The 20,834-nt window shown below is 29.1% G+C and overlaps 3 protein-coding genes across 3 annotated transcripts; 2 read left to right on the top strand and 1 right to left on the bottom strand.

The window, feature by feature from the left end:
• Nucleotides 1–4,501: 4,501 nt before the first annotated feature.
• On the bottom strand, nt 4,502–5,425 carry LOC114169446 (cytosolic sulfotransferase 15-like). Its single transcript, XM_028054600.1, has one exon. It carries the CDS (start codon nt 5,423–5,425, stop codon nt 4,502–4,504), a length of 924 nt encoding a protein of 307 aa, XP_027910401.1.
• Nucleotides 5,426–7,961: 2,536 nt separating this feature from the next.
• LOC114169445 (cytosolic sulfotransferase 15-like) lies at nt 7,962–8,915 on the top strand. The gene has a single exon (XM_028054599.1). It carries the CDS (start codon nt 7,962–7,964, stop codon nt 8,913–8,915), a length of 954 nt encoding a protein of 317 aa, XP_027910400.1.
• A 9,997-nt stretch (nt 8,916–18,912) lies between these two features.
• Nucleotides 18,913–20,779, top strand: LOC114168331 (putative 12-oxophytodienoate reductase 11). Its single transcript, XM_028053106.1, has 5 exons — nt 18,913–19,111; nt 19,283–19,426; nt 19,536–19,663; nt 19,774–19,911; nt 20,029–20,779. Exons 1-5 carry the CDS (start codon nt 19,041–19,043, stop codon nt 20,619–20,621), a joined length of 1,074 nt encoding a protein of 357 aa, XP_027908907.1. The 5' UTR covers nt 18,913–19,040; the 3' UTR covers nt 20,622–20,779.
• Nucleotides 20,780–20,834: the final 55 nt, after the last annotated feature.

Below are 20,834 nucleotides of genomic sequence, written 5' to 3'. Positions count from 1 at the left end.
TAAATATAAAAGTGTTTCATGAAAGGGTATTTATTTTTTAAATAACAAAATTATCCATATCCGTATATACTTACAAATAAAATTCGTGGTAAATAGCTAGTACCAACAATATTTATTATCCATAGATAGAGATATTTTAGTACCCATTTATAAATGGATCAGATATATGTATTATATTATTCGTATCCGGAATATTTGTTATTTATAAAAAATTAAAATTAAAATTAAAATTTAATTTATATTTTATTAAGTTAAATTTAATTAAAAATAAAATAATATATATTTTATTAGGTTAAATTTAATTAAAAATAAAATTTAATGTTTAAATAACTTTATTTGTATTATATTTTATACTTTTCTATAAATTTATTTAGATTTTATTTTAAAAATTTGTAAAATATTTTTTTAAATATCTGTGAGTATACATAGAGGGATATCTGCAAATTTTAAAAAACCACAGATATTTTTTTATACGAGCATCTGATAAATAACAAGGCGAATAACTTGTTGGATTTTTTTTTTCAGCTCGGATAGCGAATAAGCATTGTTCGATCTGTTGTCATCTCTATTTATTATTTTTTATGTATGATATTTATTTGAGAGGAGATGAAGTAGATGAAATATCTTTAAAAGTAACCATAAAAATATATTTAGTAAATCTATGTTACGAATTTAACAATTTTTGCTATTTAATGTTGTGTTTAATATTATAAAATAGAAAATATTTAATGATTGATTTCTAATCTATTAGAACTCATACAAAACTTACTTGTGTTTTAGGTTGCAATAATTGTATTTCAATTATTAAATTTTTATTAAAATAAAGACCCTGGCTTGATTTAATCATAGAAAATCCATGCTGAAACAAAAGTGTCAAAATGGTTCTTACAAAATGAAGAAATTATATTTGTTTTGAGAAAATGACATCGATGCCAGACACGTGGGGACAAAGTTGTCCTTTTATGACAGTATATGATATCAATCTACTCATATTATCTTAGCATGTGGTTCACAATAATTTGCCAAATTACTACAAACAAAAGTGTTACTGTACTCTCACAAAAGTAGCTTTTTTGTTGTCATCAATACTAAGTTACAGATCATATTAATGTCTCGTTTGATACTCAAAAAGTTGGGTCAAGTATAATTTTAATATTTGAACTTTAATTCAAAATTAAAATTTGTTTATATTTAAAATTTTTATATATTTTGGTTTGTAAATTTTAAAATAAATAAATATAGTCTTTTTAAAAATGAAGTGGTAGAAACATAATATGAATTTTAAAAATATAATGAACATAGTCTTTTTAATAGATATATACTAAGTGATTCAAAACCTCTCTCTATTGGGAGGGATGAGAGAATTATTTCATCTTCTGCATTTGCTTCCATTGTCACTGAAAAGATTCAACAGGAAAAACCCTAGAAAATTTGGAAATTTCTAGTGAGGATATCGATTAGCTAGAATGTGAGGATAATTGGAAGTGATGGATGGAGAATTTGGTCGCTCAACAATATCTTTTATAGCAATATAAGTTAAAGAAATTATAATGGATTTGACAAATGGTAGACAAGTTTTCTTTAAATCTGACAAAATTTTTAAATAATGATCCATTTTAATAATAAAAATTATATTTAGAAATTAATTTCTTAATTATAAAAGCATATTGTGCAATAGAATCCTGTAAAAAATAAGTACAACATGTGATTAATGTTAAAATTTTTAAATAGAAACACATCTAGATCTAATTAACAGATTAAAACACAAGGAGAAAAATTGAAAAAGTATTGCACATATAAAATTAGAAAAAAATAAAGTTAAACTTAAAATATTATAACCAAAAGTAACATGAATATATAGGAATAAAATGCATCATATTATGATATGTAATCCATATTAAAAAATTAGACTAACATGAATTTATAAAGATGTAGACATATATAGTGTGGATTCTGTACAAAATAAATTATAGTAATCTATAATAAATAATAATATAGAGATGCCCTCTTTTGTATCCACATTTTGTTTTTCTAGTTTTGTCCTTAATCATTATTTTAAAAATTATATTATTTTATAAATAGTTTATGTTTAACTGTTATTCTAAAAACCTCTTCCGTTGATTATTCTAAAAACTTATTTTGTGTACATATTACATTTTTCTAATTTTACATTTAAGAACTATTTTAAAATTAATTATATATTCTTTATTAATTTTAATAAAATTTCTATCAAAATAAAAAAATACGAAAACAGACACGACACCGTCCGTGTTTTCAATAGTAATAATAATTATAATAATGATAACAATAACAATAATGATATATTAATAATCATTTGTAACAATATATAAAGAGAATTCCTTCTTTTATGTCCACGTTTCAAAATATCAATTTTATCCTTTAAAATATAATTATTTATTAAATTTTTGAAAATTGACCATTACTTTTACAATTTTTTTTATAAAATCGTTTATCTCTGTTTCTTCTCTTTTTCTCGATTTATCGACGTTCATCTTTTCTTATATATTTCACTTTATTTTTAATAAATATAATTTTATTTTATATATTAACTTACTAACATTACATTATTATCATATCCTAATATAATATCATGTATATTTAAAAAATGTGTACACACATACGTGACAACGCCTGTATGTACCTGTAATAGTAATAATAATAATAATAATAATAATAATAATAATAATAATAATAATAATAATAATAATAATAATAATAATAATAATAATAATAATAATAATAATGATATTAATAATAATAATGGTAATAATAATGATAATAACAATGATAGTAATAATAATAATGATAATAATAATGATAATGACAATAATAATGATAGTGATATTAATAATGATAATAATAATAATAATAATAATAATAATAATGATAGTGATATTAATAATAATAATGATAATAATAATAATCTATAATCTATAGCCATATATAAAGAAGAATATATTTTGTGTCTATAATTATTTATTCCTATTTTATCTTTATTATATAATTATTTATTAATTTTCTAAAGATTAACATTTATCTTTACATGTTTTTTATCAAATTATCTAAAACGTTTTTTTTTTATTTATCAAAATTATTTTCTCTTATTTTCTCCTTTATTCTATATAATATATATATATATATATATATATATATATATATATATATATATATATATATATATATATATATATATAAATTCCTTCTTGGGTTCACAATTATTATTACTATTTTATTTTTACAATATAATTATTTATTTATTTTTTAAAAATTAACAGTTATTTTTACTTATATTTATAAAACTCTCCTAACAGTTATTTCTTTCTTTTTTTTTCTCCATTCATCCAGAGTTATTTTCTCTTGTTTTATTCATTCATTACACTTTGCTCTTTGTAATATAATATTATACAAATTTAAAAATTATGTATATACCGGCATGATATTATTTGTGTTTATACTAGTGATAATAATGATAATAACATTGATAATAATAATAATAATAATGATTATCTATAATTATATATAACTATATATACAAAGGATTTAGATTCCTTTTTTGTGTCCATAATTATTATTCTTATTCTACCCTTTATAATATAATTATTTATTTGTTAAAGACTAACTGTTATTTTTACATAATTTTTATAAAATTATCCTAACAATTAGTTTCTCTTCTTTTCTTTTCTTTTTTTTGTCTTTATACATCCATGATTATTTTCCCTTCTTTTCTCCATTTATTATACTTTGCTTCTAATAATAACATTATAACATTATTATTTACTAATATAATTGAAAATATCTCTACGCACTCAACGCGACAGTCCGTGTGTTCATGCCAGTGATAATAATAATAATAATATTGATAATAAAATATAATCTATAGCTATATACCGAGAGTTTTTTTCTTAGATATGATTGTTATTTTTCTCTTAGTTTCTTTAATACTTGCTCTTCTGTGAAGTTTCTTATTTTGTTTAGAACAACGTAAACTTTCTTTTAGAAGGATGTAACTTCTGGGGAAAGAAAACATGACAGTTTTTTTTAATGATTAAATGTTATTAACGAAGTGAGAAGAGAGAATTAATTTTAATAATTTTATCAAATATTAAAATTTTATAAAAACAAATTGAAAGTTTGATATAAGTACATATAATTTGGTTAGTTTTAAATTGCTTTTAAAACAATAATCAAAGTTTAAATTACATTGTGTTAATTCGCTTGCTGTTTGTACTCTTCTCAATATAGTTATAAAATATTTTTTTGCTAAAATAGAAAAAAGAAAGTGAAACATGAGCACATACAAGATTGAACCGAAGCACATGAAAGGTTACAACAACAGTAGTCACAAGGGTTTACGACATATGAAACCTCTTTATTTCCGAAACAAAGAAAAGAAGTGACAACACATTTATGTCACTCAATACAGTACATACTTTTTCTGTAGCCACTTATTCACTTATGAATTTTACAACAATGAATTGTTCTAAATCATAAATGATAAACCCGATTCACCAAATTTTTCTTCCATAATTTTTGTTAATTTTTCTGTCATGGAAGGAGAAAAATAATTTAACCAATCTCTAGTTTCTCCTTTGCGAAAATAGTACTTTTTATCCGCAAATCGGTGTATTATTCCAGATTTATTGACTTCCAAGTTCTTCATCTCCTCAAAGCTACATAACTTGATTATGCTTTCGATCACTTGGTTGTTTTCTTCCTCTTGGGTGAAAGGAAAACCCAAAAATTCTGCAATTCTTTTGACTTGAAAATTGGCATCATCTTTAAGATCTTCATACTTCAAGAACAAAACCTTATTTGGATTCGCTAAGCTCTCCTTCCAATAACCTAGCATATGACTCCACCATGGACCAAACTCAATTATCCCATCACAATACATTTCAAAAGCTTCCTCAATTTTCAGTGTGGTCAAAGGCTCACGCTTAATTTTATCATAGTAAATCCATGATGAAACAAAAGTGTCAAAAGGGTTCCTACAAATATAAATAATCTTAGAATTAGATTCCATGATGGAGTTGGGCAAGGAAGGGAATGGAGTGTGAGTTCCAAAAAGTCTTGGTTCAATAGTTGGAAAATCGACATCACCACGATACACAGGTTCAACAGGAGGCACAAGTTGATGAGGGTTGGAAGTAAGCAATGGATGATTATGAATGGAGAAGCGTTGGCGATTAACAATGGCGAAAGCAATGGCTTTCAACCATGTAGTGCCTGATTTTGGAAAACTTGCAACAAAAATATCACTGTCTTTTGCTTCAAACTGTTTTTGAAAATTGTTTACCTCTTTTATGAGAGTGGATGGGCACCAAAATTGTTGGAATAGATAGAGATCAGGGATTGCCCAACCTCTCTCTTTGGCGAGCGATGAGAGAATTAGTTCATCTTCCATTGGCACTGAAAAGATTCAACAGGAAAAACCCTAGAAATTTGCAAATTTCTTGAGAGAATTTCGGTTAATTGGAAGTGTTGGATGGAGAATTTGGTCGCTGACCAATATCTTTTATAGAAATATAAGTTGAGGAAATTATAATGGCTTTGACAAATGGCAGACAAGTTTACTGTTATACTTTTACATTTATGACAAATAATGATTAATTGTAGGTTTAATTAGTCAGATGGTATTTATTTTGATTCATAGGTATCAATTTGATATCTACTAATCAAAATGTGTCAATTGTCTTCCAACTCTCGATAAAGTATCAATTAATTGAGACACTTCTTCATATTCGAACAAAAGTTAGTACCATCCAATTAATAAAAAGGTATTCACCATATCAAATTAGAGCAAAATTAAGATAAACTTAAAATATTATAAACAAAAATAAAATGCACATATTGGAATAAAATGCATCCCATTGTAATTGGCGATCCATTTTAAAAAAATAGACTAATCTGAATTTATAAAAATATAGACATGGTGGATTCCATACAAAATAAATAATAATAATAATAAGAAGAATATTAATAATGATAATGATAATAATAATGATAATACTAAGGATATTAATAATGATAATGATAATAATAATGACAATAACAATAATATTAATAATAATAATGATAATGATAATATATAATCTATAACTATATATAATTAGAATTTCTTCTTTTGTTCATAATTATTTATTATTATTTTACTTTTATAATATAATTATTTATTATTATTTTACCTTTATAATATAATTATTTATTATTTTTTAAATATTAAATGTTACCTTTAAATGTTTTCTATAAAACTATCCAAACAGTTTTTTTTTTCATTCATCAACAATTATCTTCTCTTCTTTTTTTCATATATTCCACTTTGTTCTTTATAAATATAAATTTACTTTGTATGTTAAGTTATTAATATTATAATATCATGACCTACTAATATAATATCATACATTTTTAAAAATACATACACAAGCGCTTGTGTGTAGTCTAGTTATCTATAACAATATATAAAGAGATATTCTCTCTTGTGTTTACATTTCGTTATTCCACTTTTACCCTTCATTATTTTAAAAATTAATTATTTTATAAATAATTTATTTTTAACCGTTATCCCAAAAACTTCTTTTGTCTTAAATCGTTATTTTAAAAACTTCTTTTGTATACATATTTTATTTTGCTAATTTTACATTTAACAACTATTTTAAAAATTAATTATTTTTTTATTGATCTTAACTTAAATTTCTATGAAAACAAAAGAATTCGAACACAGAATTCGAACACACGTGTGCAACATCATTTGTGTTTTCGCTAATATATATAAAGAGATTTCTTTTTCATGTCTACAATAATAATTTCTATTTTACCTTTTACAATACAATTATTTATTTATTTTTTAAAGATTAACAATTATTTTTACATGTGTTTATAAAACTATCTAAACAATTTTTTTTTCTTTTTTCTTTTCCTATATTTATTTACCGTTATTCTCTTTTCTCTTTTCCATTCATTACATTTTGCTCTAAATAATGACATTAAAATATTATCATTCAGTAATATATTACTACACATATTTAAAAGATGTGTACATACACTTATGTGTTTAAGCTAGTGATAATATTTGTTTTTCCGATCTTATTTTTACTTACTACTTTTTAAATTTAAATAATTATTAATAATAATACAACCCTTTTTCATTTTTATCACAATAACTACTCTTTTAAATTCAAACAATTACATAATAATTTAAAATATTTATAAAATAATTTTTAGTCCTTTATTATTTTTATAGTTACTTTTCTAAATTTAAATAATTACTCGTAATATTATTTATTCAATATTTTTATAATATTTTTATTTTAATAGTTAAATTTTTTTTTTATCTATGGCTATATATATAATTATATATTTAAAACTTTAAAATATTTACATATTTCGTTTTAATTTAAATAATTTTTAAATATTTATAAAGTACATATACAAAAGATAATATCTGTATTTATAATAATAATAATAATAATAATAAAAATAATAACGATACAGTAATAATATCGATAAGAATAATTAATGATAATGTAGCTATTATGGTATATGGTTAAATGTACCTATGTTTTTTGTGCTCACTGCATACTGTTTGCATCGGTTCTGACATTTTCTTCAATTTATTAATTGTTTTAAGGAAAATTACCTTTGACATTTTATTTTTTTTACAAATTTAACAAAGTTTCTAAAAATGAAATTAAAGTAAATTAATTTTTTATTTTTTAATTAAATAAAGTAATAAAATAATATTTTTTTTCCTAAATAAAAAAAGTTTTTCAAAACTTTATTAAAAACACTTTCTTATTAACCTATCATAGTTCTTGTTATAAAAGGGTATCTCTAGTGAGCAAAATTCTCATCCATTACAACCAGCAAACTACCATTTACATTCTAGTTACCAGAAAGTTTCAAACTTTCCACTCATTTTTTTCCTACAGAAAACTTTCTTCATGGCAGAGGAAAGACAAATGAAGAAAGAAGATGAACTAACTCTCTCTCTTCCCAGAGAGAGGGGTTGGAGAGTCCCTGATCTCTATCTATTCCAACAATTTTGGTGCCCTTCAATTTTCATAAAAGGGGTAAACATTCTTCAGAAACAGTTTGAAGCAAAAGACAGTGATATCATTGTTGCAAGTTTTCCAAAATCAGGTACTACATGGTTGAAAGCCATTGCTTTCGCCATTGTGAATCGCCAATACTTCTCCATTCATAACCATCCATTGCTTACTTCAAATCCTCATCAACTTGTGCCTTTCGTTGAACTGATGCATTTTCCTGATACTCATTTCCCAACAACTGAGCCAAGACTTTTTGGAACTCACATTCCATTCCCTTCATTGTCTGAGTCGATCACAGAGTGTGATAGTAAGATAATTTATATTTGCAGGAACCCTTTTGACACTTTCATTTCAGCATGGGATTACTTTGATAAAATTAAGGACCACTCTTTGTCTGCATTAACAATGGATGAAGCTTTTGAAATGTATTGCAATGGGATAATTGAGTTTGGTCCATGGTGGAGTCATATGCTAGGTTACTGGAATGAGAGCATAGTTAGACCTAACAAAGTTCTGTTCTTAAAATATGAAGATCTTAAAGAGAATGTTAACTTCTGTGTGAAAAGAGTTGCAGAGTTTTTAGGGTTTCCTTTCACTCAAGAAGAAGAAGGCAATGGAGTGGTTGAAAGCATAATCAAGTTATGTAGCTTTGAGAAGATGAAGGGTTTGGAAGTGAATAAATCTGGAATGTTGTTCAAAGTCCTTGAGAATAAGCACTTCTTTCGGAAAGGAGAAATCGGAGACTGGGTGAATTATTTTTCTCCTTCAATGACAGAAAAACTATCGAAAATGGTGGAAGAAAAATTAAGTGGATCTGGTTTATCATTTGAAATAATGCACTCATGAAATTTCAAAGCAGTATAAGAGACTACTACAAATAAATAGCTATTAGTGTGAGATGTTTTGTTTCTGTTCCAGAATAAGTTGTATGAAAAAGGTCTTTTGAATTAAATAAAAGCTTTCTTGACTTACATTTGATTTAAGTGGTTTATTACTTATCATTAGGAAGCGGGAGAAGTTTGCGTTCAATGAATGACTGTAACATTGGAAAATAATATTCATTATAGCATTTGAATTTTTGATATGGATTCACACTTTTTTATTTCAATATTAACTAAAAAATTATTATGAGATATATTCTGAGGGTTGAGGAATACTTTACATATTGCGACACTCTAAGCGGACCAGGTCTTGTTACAGTCGTGCCCTATGGCCCAGAACAAGACCTTGTGTTGGTCCTAAATCTTGATCATTTTTGGGTTTCGGGCCTTTCGACCCATTGCGAGTACTGCATTTGTGGCAGTTCAAGGAATAAGGGTTCGATCAGGTCCCTTATTTTATAAAAGACTCTTTAAGTCCCTTATGCTGGGCAAGAACTCTGAACCCCTCTCTTTCTCTAAACCCTTCCCTCTCTCTACCTCTGTCTTCTCTCTACTTGTGTCCCACTTGTATCTCCTCATCTTTCCTCTCTTGTATACTTCCAATCATAAATAAACGAGGAATTTCAGATCTCTCTCCCCTCCCTCTGGAATCGAAGTAAGTTTTTATATGGAGTAGTTTCTTTTTAGGCATCTACGGATGCCTTGAGTAATATTTATTAAAGGATGCGATAATCATTTAAAGGCTTAAAAACATTTTATGTACAGTCTGTCTTTATTTTTGTTAACCTGAGTTGTAAATATTATGAGAGAATATTATGAGAGAATATCTAACCGGCTCTGCCAGATTTATATTCTCATAATTATATTCTCATAATCTTACTTTCCCCTCTCTTCCTATCATGTCTTTATTTTTGTTAACCTGAGTTGTAAATATTATCAGAGAATATTATGAGAGAATATTATGAGAGAATATCTAACCGGCTCTGCCAGATTTATATTTTCATAATTATATTCTCATAATCTTACTTTCCCCTCTCTTCCTATCATGGTATCAGAGCGAGAAATCCTTGGATACCTTTTGAATATTTATGTGATTGAAGTGGCTTGTATTCGCTAGGATACCCTTTGTAGATCGGGCAGGTTATGGCCAGAAGAGCCAACAGATCCATAAGTCCCATCTGATATGCCTCTGAGGGTTGAGGAATACTTTGCATATTGCGACACTGTTTACATATATATTTTCTTGTTTATAAGCTTAAAAAAAAAAAAAGAGTTTTTGAGCCTTATGATTATTTATATTCTTTTATAAGTATTACTCTACAGTGTATTCCATAGATTCCTGCCTCTTATCTCCTACTACTGCTTTTCCGCTTTGCCTACTTACTATTGTTTTACTGCCACTACACTGCTTTCTTGTTTTTCTGTTTAAAATTTTCTTTAATGGATAACATACAACCATTTCTAGGCTCCGACTACAAATCAGCCCTAACTGCTGTTGAAAAATTACAAACTATCCTCCTGTAGGTTATAAAAAACCTACTTCAGAAGTAGACCCTGTACACACAGTCATTATAGGACAAAATAACACGATAATAGCTCTTCTAGAAGAAGTTTCTAGAAAATTGAATCATATGATTGATTCTACTAAAGAGACGAACTTGTCCAAAGACATAGATGGTCTTATAAAGCAAGTATCAAAACTATCTTTAGGGACACATACACCTATAAAAACAACTTCTAAAAATTCACAGAAATTTATCAAAGTTACAACTAAAAAAGATTCAAAAGCTACAAGTACCAACGCAGCACCTTCTTCAAACAATGATAATAGTTTGTAATGATAACACAAACCAATACTTCTACACAAACACAAACTGATAATATTAATATGAATAGTACAACAGAACCTAGTAGCACACAAAGATTCCCTGGAACCCCCAGAAGACTAAGGGAACATCAGACTAGAAGTCAAAATCTTATACAACATCCAGGAATCTTAGATAGATTCTTAAATAGACAAAGAACTACTAACATTAGAAGATTAGAAGATTTAGTAGATATACAACAAAATACAGATATAGGATCTAACTCAAGGATAGATTCTCTAAATCCTAGACAATTATACAACATAGGGTGGCTAAGTTCGGAACGAACAAGCCTCTATCGATATAGGAGAATAGAAGATTTTCATCTCCCTGACAACACCTATGAGATAATCCCTCTAATATCTCCACAAACAGGAAGACAATTACAAAATCAACAAGGAAGATATGTCCACATGGGATTAATTACCATTGGAGTCAGATCCTTAGCCAGACATATGATTGGAGCTAGAGCTTTGATAGTTCTACACGATTCAAGATTTCAGAATAATGATTCACAAAGTGTAATAGGGATTTTAGAAGTAGATTTAAATAAACCCTTTTCTCTTATTTATCTTGCTCCAAATTTCACATTAACTTTACAAGATTTTATAAATCATATAAACTTAGAAGTACAAACGATAGGTTTTGGACCCAATTGGATGGGGGAAAATCTACATTTAGACATAACCTTCATAGGAAGAATAAGTAACCATATTTCTTCTATGTATAGAATAAATACTAGACCATTAGAAGAAGCCATTAGCTCTTATGGTACACAATTCTTACCAGCCCAAGCCTTCACAAGAAGAAATGAAGGACATTTATGACAAACACATTTACCCAGAGAAGAAAATAACCCAATTACAGCCCCTTCATCTGCTATTTTACATAACAGGTCTAGAGGACTTAGTCTAAGTTTTGTAGATTACACAAATATACCACGACTTGACTTAGAACAAGATAGGTTAGCTGAAAATAGACATAGCACTTCAGCCATTCCTGATAACGAACACATTTCCATGATGAATATAATACAATACGAAGAAGATGAAAATGATGAAATGACTGATGAAGAATGGAATCATCATCAGGCAATTATAGCCATGTACAGACAAGGATCTTTGGATCCCTCTACAAACACAAATATTGAAAATATTTATGATGAAATAGACGATATCATAAATAATTTTCTTGATAGCCTGCATTTAGACAAAGAAGACAACTCTTCAGTAATATCAGAACCTTTATCTACAATAGGTTTCGTCAATACAAGTGTAGGATCAGTAAACCCCAACAGTTATCAGTTAGAATATGGTGGTACACAAAGTTATTCTACTGGATTCATACCCAGAGAATCCCCAACAAATGTTACTTTTACAGATAATCAATATACAACACAGGGAAAGAGGCTACCAATAGAACCAAATTTCCCATTGCCAAATCTTTTATTAAACATAGGAGGAATTGACCCTCAATTATTACCAACATACATTGAACAATGGACTGCTACTGTAATCCGCGATTATGGTATCCATTACGAAAAAGAAGTTCAGTCTTCACAAGACATGATTGCCAAAGGTCAAACCTATTTAGGTGATATAGCCAGAGCATGTTGGTAATCTTTTAAACAAAATTACCCAACAGAATTAAATACATTAGTGATCGAACCAGGTCCTAACATTTATAATTTTTGCTCTCTAATACAAAGATTACTCACTTCTCAATCTGCAAATGATGGGAATACACTCAGACAACAAATTTATTTAGGACATCTAGAAAGGTTGTCTATAACATATTTTGGAAAAATTAAAGAATTTTTACAAGATTATCTCATGTATGCCTCCATAGCCGGATGTTTTCATGATATAAGTGTTGGAGAAAAAATGTTTCTTAAACTTCCAGGAAAATTAGGCCAGAAAATCAGAGAATCCTGGAAAAATGATGAGGTAACTCCCATGTTAAATAACCTCTCAATAAGAATACAACATATTATGAAAATAATGGAAGACACTTGTACACATATTGCAATACAAAAACAATTAAAAAATTCTGATTCTGGAATTTGTAAACAAATATACACTCCACAACAATACAATCAAAATAAAAAATATATGCCCAGAAGAAAACCTAGACATAGCTAACTTTATAGTCATAAGTCTCAATTGACTGTACGAAGACCAACTAATTCTGGAAAGACTTATACTATAAGATCCTCAAATTCTAGGAAACCAACTCTAAACCCTGACAGGCACGTTAGAAAATTTAGAGAAAATAAAAATTACAAACAAACATTAAAATGTTATGCTTGTAGCCAAACTGGACATTTCTCAAGAGATTGTCCAAACATAGCAAATCTTTATACAAAAGAAGCAGAGCTCATCAAATCTTGCCACATGAATCTTCTTCCGATCGACGAAGATGTATCTACTGATTCTGAAATATTATCAGTAGTTAGTATAACAGAATTCAATGATGAAATTAATTTAGAAAAACAACCCAAAAATTATGACTTAATAAATGATTTCATAAATAATGAATTTATCCAAATTTACCCTAAAGAATATGATTTCGAATTAAATGACAAATATAATGAGTTAGGCGAAATATTAGATGATTCTGGATATTATCTAATGAATATAACTGAAACGAATATATGTCCTCATACATTACAATACTTTTCAGGACCAACATCTATTCCCTGCCAGTATTGTGATAGATATTTCCATAAATCACAAAGGGCTCATTGTCCTCTATGCTACAAAATTTTTTGTATAAAATGTATTGCAACACATCTAAAAATACAAGAAATACCAATTTTTTTAGAACAAAAAGAAAACATAAAAGATAAAAACATAATCGATACTAGAACTTCAATTTTAGAAACCAGAATAAATAACCTTGAAGAAAAAATTCTTCGTATAGAACAAATAATCCAAGATTTTGGAACAAGTATTATCTCAAAAACCATACAAAACAACATGATGGGAACCACATAATGTATCCCATTAGTTTGCAATGAAAAACAACTAATATCTATTAAAGTGTTAGTAAAATTAAATTTTCCAAAACAAAACAAAAACCCTGCTAAAGAAGAAATCATACAGGCCCTCTTAGACACAGGATGTTCTGAGACAGTCGTTTGCAAAACAAAAGTACCTTCATATATGATTACTAAAAGTAAACATATTCAAAAAACAAGAACTATGTCTGGAGTAGTAATGATAAACGACGAAGAAATAAACAATATTTCTCTTCAATTTAGTACAAATTGTGACCTATTTGGCCAAAAAAATACATCTTAAAACCATGCGTGTAGAAAATTTAGTCCCTTCAAAACAAAGCATGATTATTGGTTTAGATTTTATTTTAGGCCATAATAGAACTATCACTATAAACAAGGATTATGTCATTATTAGTGATAAAACACAAATGTCACCCATAATTAGTGGAGACAGCTATACAAAACAGTCTTCTGATGAATGTTCATGTACAAGCACCAAATCCTCAGAAAAATGTGATTGTATGAAAGAAGATTTGGAATTCATAGATTACTGTCTAGGTGACACTATGGACTCTTTTTCATCCATAAAAATACCTAAAATAATCACTTTTGATAATATCCAACAGATTTTGGATAGGTTAAATAAAACTAGCATAATAGGAGAAGATCCCACCAAATTTTGGGATCGTGATCCTATTACTTGTAAATTAAACATAATTAACCCTGATTTAATAATAAAGACTAAAGATATACAGTTCAATAATTGGGAGCAGGAAGAATGTCGAATGCATATTAACCACCTTCTGAAACTAAGAGTAATAGCTCCAAGGGAAAGTCCTCACAGGAGTCCTGCTTTCATAGTAAATAAATCTTCTGAACAAAAAAGAGGTAAATCTAGAATGGTTTACAATTATAAACATTTAAACGATAATACGGTTGAAGATGGATATACAATTTCATCTAAAGAAATTCTTATAAATCGTATTCAAAATGCAAAATGGTTTTCAAAATTTGATCTCAAAAGTGGATTCCATCAAGTAAAAATGGAACCAGAATCTATAAAATGGACAGCCTTCTCCTGTTCTGAAGGGTTATACGAATGGCATGTGATGTCTTTTGGTCTTAAAAATGCTCCTGCAATTTTTCAAAGAAAAATGGATAACATTTTCAATGACTGCAAAACTTTTACATGTGTCTATATAGACGATATACTAGTTTTTTCCAAAACAAAAGAAAATCATTATCTCCACCTGAAACAAGTATTATACAAACTTGAAAAATATGGCTTAATTATATCAAAAGGAAAAATGGAAATTTGTAAAAATTTCATAGAATTCCTTGGAACAGAAATAGGTAATGGAACCATAAAACTCCAACCTCACATTTCTAAGAAAATTCAAGACTTTCCTGATAAAATGGAAGACATAAAAACCCTAAGATCTTTTTTAGGACTTTTAAATTATGCCAGGAGTTTTATCCCAGATTTGGGAAAATACACTGCCCCTTTATACAATAAAACTTCTCTAAAAGGAGAAAGAAAGTTTAATTCTGAAGATATAAAATTGGTTCAAAATATAAAACAAAAGGTAAATAAATTACCTACCTTACAATTACCATTAGATTCATATTATTTAGTACTTGAATGTGATGGATGTGAATCAGGATGGGGAGCTATCCTAAAAAGGAAGAAAAATAAATATCTGTCAAAAGATAATGAACAAATATGCAGATATGCTTCTGGAAAATATACTGTGAAACCACAAGTTTATCAGACCAGCACTGATTATGAGGTCAATGCAATTATACACGCCTTAGAAGCATTTAAATTATTTTTGATAAATAAACCAGAAATAACCATTAGAACTGATTGTGAAGCAATTGTTTCCTATGGGAAAAACCAAATAAATAATGACAAAATACCTCACAGGCGATTGTTACTTTTTAGAGATTACATAAATTCTGGAAAAATAATAAATTTTGAACATATCAAAGGATCTGACAATATGTTTGCTGATATCCTTTCCAGGTACATCATACAAAAGTGAGACTATACAGTCATAACATATGAATATCTTGCGTTTTCAAATTCAAGATCCTGAAATCCCTCCTAGATTTCGGGCCAGAATACCAATACAACCACTAAGAATTGGTCCTGTCTGCAGCCCTAATCCTGCCATCAGGATAGCTAAACAAATAAAAAGGTTTAAAAGAAGGATATTTTGCCTAAGGTTACGAAAAACAGAATTATGCCAACAAAATCCCTTCCAATATTATTCTACACTTATCTCCTACAAAGCTAACATCAGAGTTTTGGAGTATCAGCTACAAATGCTCAGACATTTTATTGCTTAACATATTTGCTTCTATATTGCAGGTACAAATATTCCAAAATGGAATTTATACAAAGCACAAAGAAAGGATTTTTAGGTCCTAAACCAGTCAAGTCCCCTTTTGTGGTGGAACAATACACAAAGTATGGCAAACAAGAATTGCCAATACTCACAAATACCTACCATTTTCCTGGTAGAGAAAACACAAATGTCAAATTAAATGTTTTAATTGACAACATATGGAATATTCCAAAATACACAGTTCAAAATGAACATCAAGTCACTAAGGTGAAACAAAGCATCATTAGCGCACTATACAATTTCTGCAATGCAGATAACAAAGGAGTTCTGTTAACTTCACCAGCCTCTCCCTCTGGGAAAGGATTTACACATTATGCCCTAATTACAGGGCCAAATAAAGGAGTTTATACTTCTTTCAAAGACCTTTCTGAGGCAAAACAAGACCAATTTTGGTCTACTTACAAAGGCTTTAATTCTTTAGAAGAAGCCCAAATGGCTTTAAAGTTGGGAACTATTGATGAAGAAAAAATAAAAACAGGGTTGACATTTGAACCAAGAACCCAAACACATACCTATGCTGCCTCTTGTAGCCTCTCACCACAAATGAACCCAAACATTTTTCTTGCAAAATTCGAAGTCATACAAGAGTTTTTGTTTGAAGTTCATGCAGAAACACAAAATTACAATGGATTATTTGTAAAACCCCAGACTTATTTTGACACAAAAACACCATGCCAAGAGTCTTCGGACTATTGCAAAACAGTAACCACAAAATGCACATGCCAAATAAAATTCATTTTTAGAAAGGCTCAAATTGATTTAAAAACTTTTAAAAATCAATTATATAGAGACATAGTCATATGTCCTTCACTATTATTAGAGGCAGGATGTCTCCAAAATTCAACTCTCTAACCCAGGAGATAAACTCGATAGTAAATGAAATACAGGCAGAATATATGACTAATATTTGTTTACAAATCACCTCTTCTCCAAAAAGCGCCACAACCCCTGATAGTGTAGCAACACATGTCATAAAACTATTCACAGAATCAAACCCAGAGGCCCATGTCCATCTAGAACACGGTCTCTTGAAAGGTTTATCACTCAACAAAGAAAAGCTATACCAGTACCAACTTTGGAAAGCTTACGTTGAAGGGTCAAATTGGAATTTCTCCAGAAAGGATAATACCGAATATATCCTCTTAAAAGAAACCATAAACACCAAAATATACTGGAAAAAGTTTATGGGAAACAAATTTCATCCTTTCCCTATAGAAGCCAGTCCAATACTGGTTAAAAGATTTGAAAAAGAAAGGATATATAGAGAAATTTATGAAGAAACAGGAAGCCATGGACAAGGGACTCCCGGATCTTCTTTCCCTTCTGACAATGAAGACTCAGACCAAATACTTGAGGAAGATCCCGGAGACATGATTTCTACGGTAGTCTCCAAAAGAGGACAGTAAAGTGTTCTTACCTGTGACACAGTAATTTTACTCATAACTGGGTAATAGACTGAAGGGTAAAAACACACAACGTTCAAATACAGACCACGTCACTAGATGACTCAGACTCTAGGTAACCGGTCACTTGAAAACCGGTTCAACAAGTTACAGGTTTCAAAGTTTTTCTATAAAAGAGTCTTTAAGTCCCTTATGCTGGGCAAAAACTCTGAACCCCTCTCTCTCTCTCTAAACCCTTCCCTCTCTCTACCTCTGTCTTCTCTCTACTTGTGTCCCACTTGTATCTCCTCATCTTTCCTCTCTTGTATACTTCCAATCATAAATAAACGAAGAATTTCAGATCTCTCTCCCCTCCCTCTGGAATCGAAGTAAGTTTTTATATGGAGTAGTTTCTTTTTAGGCATCTACGGATGCCTTGAGTAATATTTATTAAAGGATGCGATAATCATTTAAAGGTTTAAAAACATTTTATGTACAGTCTGTCTTTATTTTTGTTAACCTGAGTTGTAAATATTATGAGAGAATATTATGAGAGAATATCTAACCGGCTCTGCCAGATTTATATTCTCATAATTATATTCTCATAATCTTACTTTCCCCTCAATAGGTTAAAATTTAACTCAATCGATTCCTTTTAATACGCGCTGACAACAGTCCGTTTTACCACCCCGTCCGAGGTTTCCGCATACTGTATTCTCAGTTCAGTATTAGTATTACTCTGACTTCCCCCATGCTGCTATATTTCTTTAAGTTAAAGTCTCCAACAAAACAGATATGGGCTTCCCTTACTACGGTAAATGGGCGAGGTATGTTGACCTTGTTCCAATCTTAACAGTAACAAATAACATATCACTAGTCAAAGTTATTTTTGTTTAAAAAAATGTAACAAAACATCACACAAGTCATCGTAAATTTGAACAAAAAAAAAAAATAAAATATATATATATATATATATATATATATATATATATATATATGAAACGGATTAAAAAAAGTACTAAAATAAAAACATTAAAAAAAATTAGAAGAAATTGAAAATATTATCAGAATAAAAAAAATGGTTAAAAGATATAAAAAGAATTGATGACTACCAAGTATTTGAAAAAAGAACACGTCACGTAACTACAAATGCATGTCAAAGATAACTTGTGCACTTACGTATTATTCTCACATTGAGCACTTACAGAGTCAATTATTCATTGCATAAACATTTCAAATGGAATTTCTCTCTTAACAATATCTAACGCACTCCCTTACATCATATCATTGGACATCGACAATTGTGACTTTGTTCCTTTCACCCGAAATCTATAAATACAAAACTCAATCTGAATTAACACCATCAAAGTGAAGCAGAACAAAAGGGAATCAGAGAAAGAAAAAGTATCAGACAAATAAGTTTACACAAAAATGGGTGAAAGTAATCATGTCATCCCTCTTCTTACACCTTACAGGTTGGGGAAATTCAACATTGCCCACAGGTACTTTCACTTGCTTTTTTACTTTTCTTTAATTTTCATTTATCCTAATTCACTTGAGAAAGATTAAAGGGTTTTTGTTCTGTCAAAGATGTGTATAAAGAACATGCACATGCATGCATCTACTTTCTTGGTTTAAAGTTTATATAACTGTGTTGCTTTTTGCATATTCAGAATCGTTATGGCACCACTATATAGAGCAAGAGCTTACAATAATGTTCCTCAGCCACATGCTATCCTATATTACTCTCAAAGAGCTACCAAGGGTGGTCTTCTCATTGCTGAAGCTAACAGTATTTCACCCTCTTCTAAATATACGTAATTTCCATTTTAATTTACTACATATCTCATAAGTCTGATATTTTATTATTTTCTGTTGTATTCAAAATTCATCTAATTTGATGATACTTGTCATTTGCATATATAGCCCAAACTCACCTGGTATATGGTCAAGAGAGCAAATTGAAGCATGGAAACCCATTGTGGATGCTGTTCATGCCAAGGGGGGAATATTCTTCTGTCAGATTTTTCATGTTGGAAGGGCTTCAGAGGAAGGTACGTGTATAATTAACTTTCCCGTATAATTTGTGCTTTAAACTACAATTTTTTTGTCAATTTTATAGAATATAATCAATCAGATATTCATTCATTTTATATGCACCCAGATGGGGAAGTTCCAGTTTCATCAACCAACAAGCCATTAAAATCTGGTAGTGGCATGCAACCAAGAGCGTTAGAGACAGATGAAATTCCTTCTATTATCAATGACTTCAGAATTGCTGCAAGGAATGCTATGGAAGCAGGTATATTTTAAATGAGTATTATAACTCATAAATAACACGAGTTGAGTTGAGTTCCATATAAATACTATAATCATGAATGTCTTGTTCAATTTCTGAGCACAAGTAGTACTGGTACAGGGTTTGATGGAGTTGAGATTCATGGAGCACATGGTTTCCTGATAGACCAGTTTTTGAAAGACCAAGTTAACGACAGAAGAGACAAGTATGGTGGATCATTGGAGAATCGGTGTCGCTTTGCATTAGAAGTTGTTGAAGCTGTTGTTGAAGAAATAGGAGCAGATAGAGTTGGAATGAGACTATCACCCTTTTCAGATTACAATGAATGTGTTGATTCGAAGCCTCAAGAACTGGGTCTGTACATGGCCCAGTCTCTGAAAAAACATGGTGTGGTGTACTTGCACATGGTTGAGCCAAGATGGAACATTTCTGGGGAGAATGTGGAAAGCCCTTACACTCTTGAACCAATGAAGAAGGCCTTTAATGGCACTTTCATTGTTGCAGGAGGGTATGACAGAGAAGAAGGGAACAAAGCTGTGGCTGAGAACTACACAGATCTTGTTGCTTATGGTCGTTTGTTTTTGGCTAATCCAGATTTGCCTAAGAGATTTGAGGTTGATGCACCACTCAACAAATACAACAGAGACACCTTTTACACTCATGATCCGATTGTTGGTTACACTGATTACCCTTATCTTGAAGCCACTGCTTAAGGATATCACATCAAATATAAGTTAGGGTTTACTTTGTGGTTGAAGATTTGATGTACAAATGTTATTGTGGTTTAATCTGTATTTGCAGTTTTCACCCAATAATAAAATGTAAGAGAATAGTCAAGTACTTAATCATATAAATTTGCTATAAACTATCATTTTCTGAAAAGTAAAAACTACAAATCTATACTCTCACTTTCCCAACCTCAGAAA

The sequence above is a fragment of the Vigna unguiculata genome, chromosome 11, assembly GCF_004118075.2.
Source record: "Vigna unguiculata cultivar IT97K-499-35 chromosome 11, ASM411807v1, whole genome shotgun sequence".
Taxonomy (NCBI): domain Eukaryota; kingdom Viridiplantae; phylum Streptophyta; class Magnoliopsida; order Fabales; family Fabaceae; genus Vigna; species Vigna unguiculata.
Note: the sequence above shows the minus strand (reverse complement) of the source record. Positions and strands in the feature narration are given on the sequence as shown.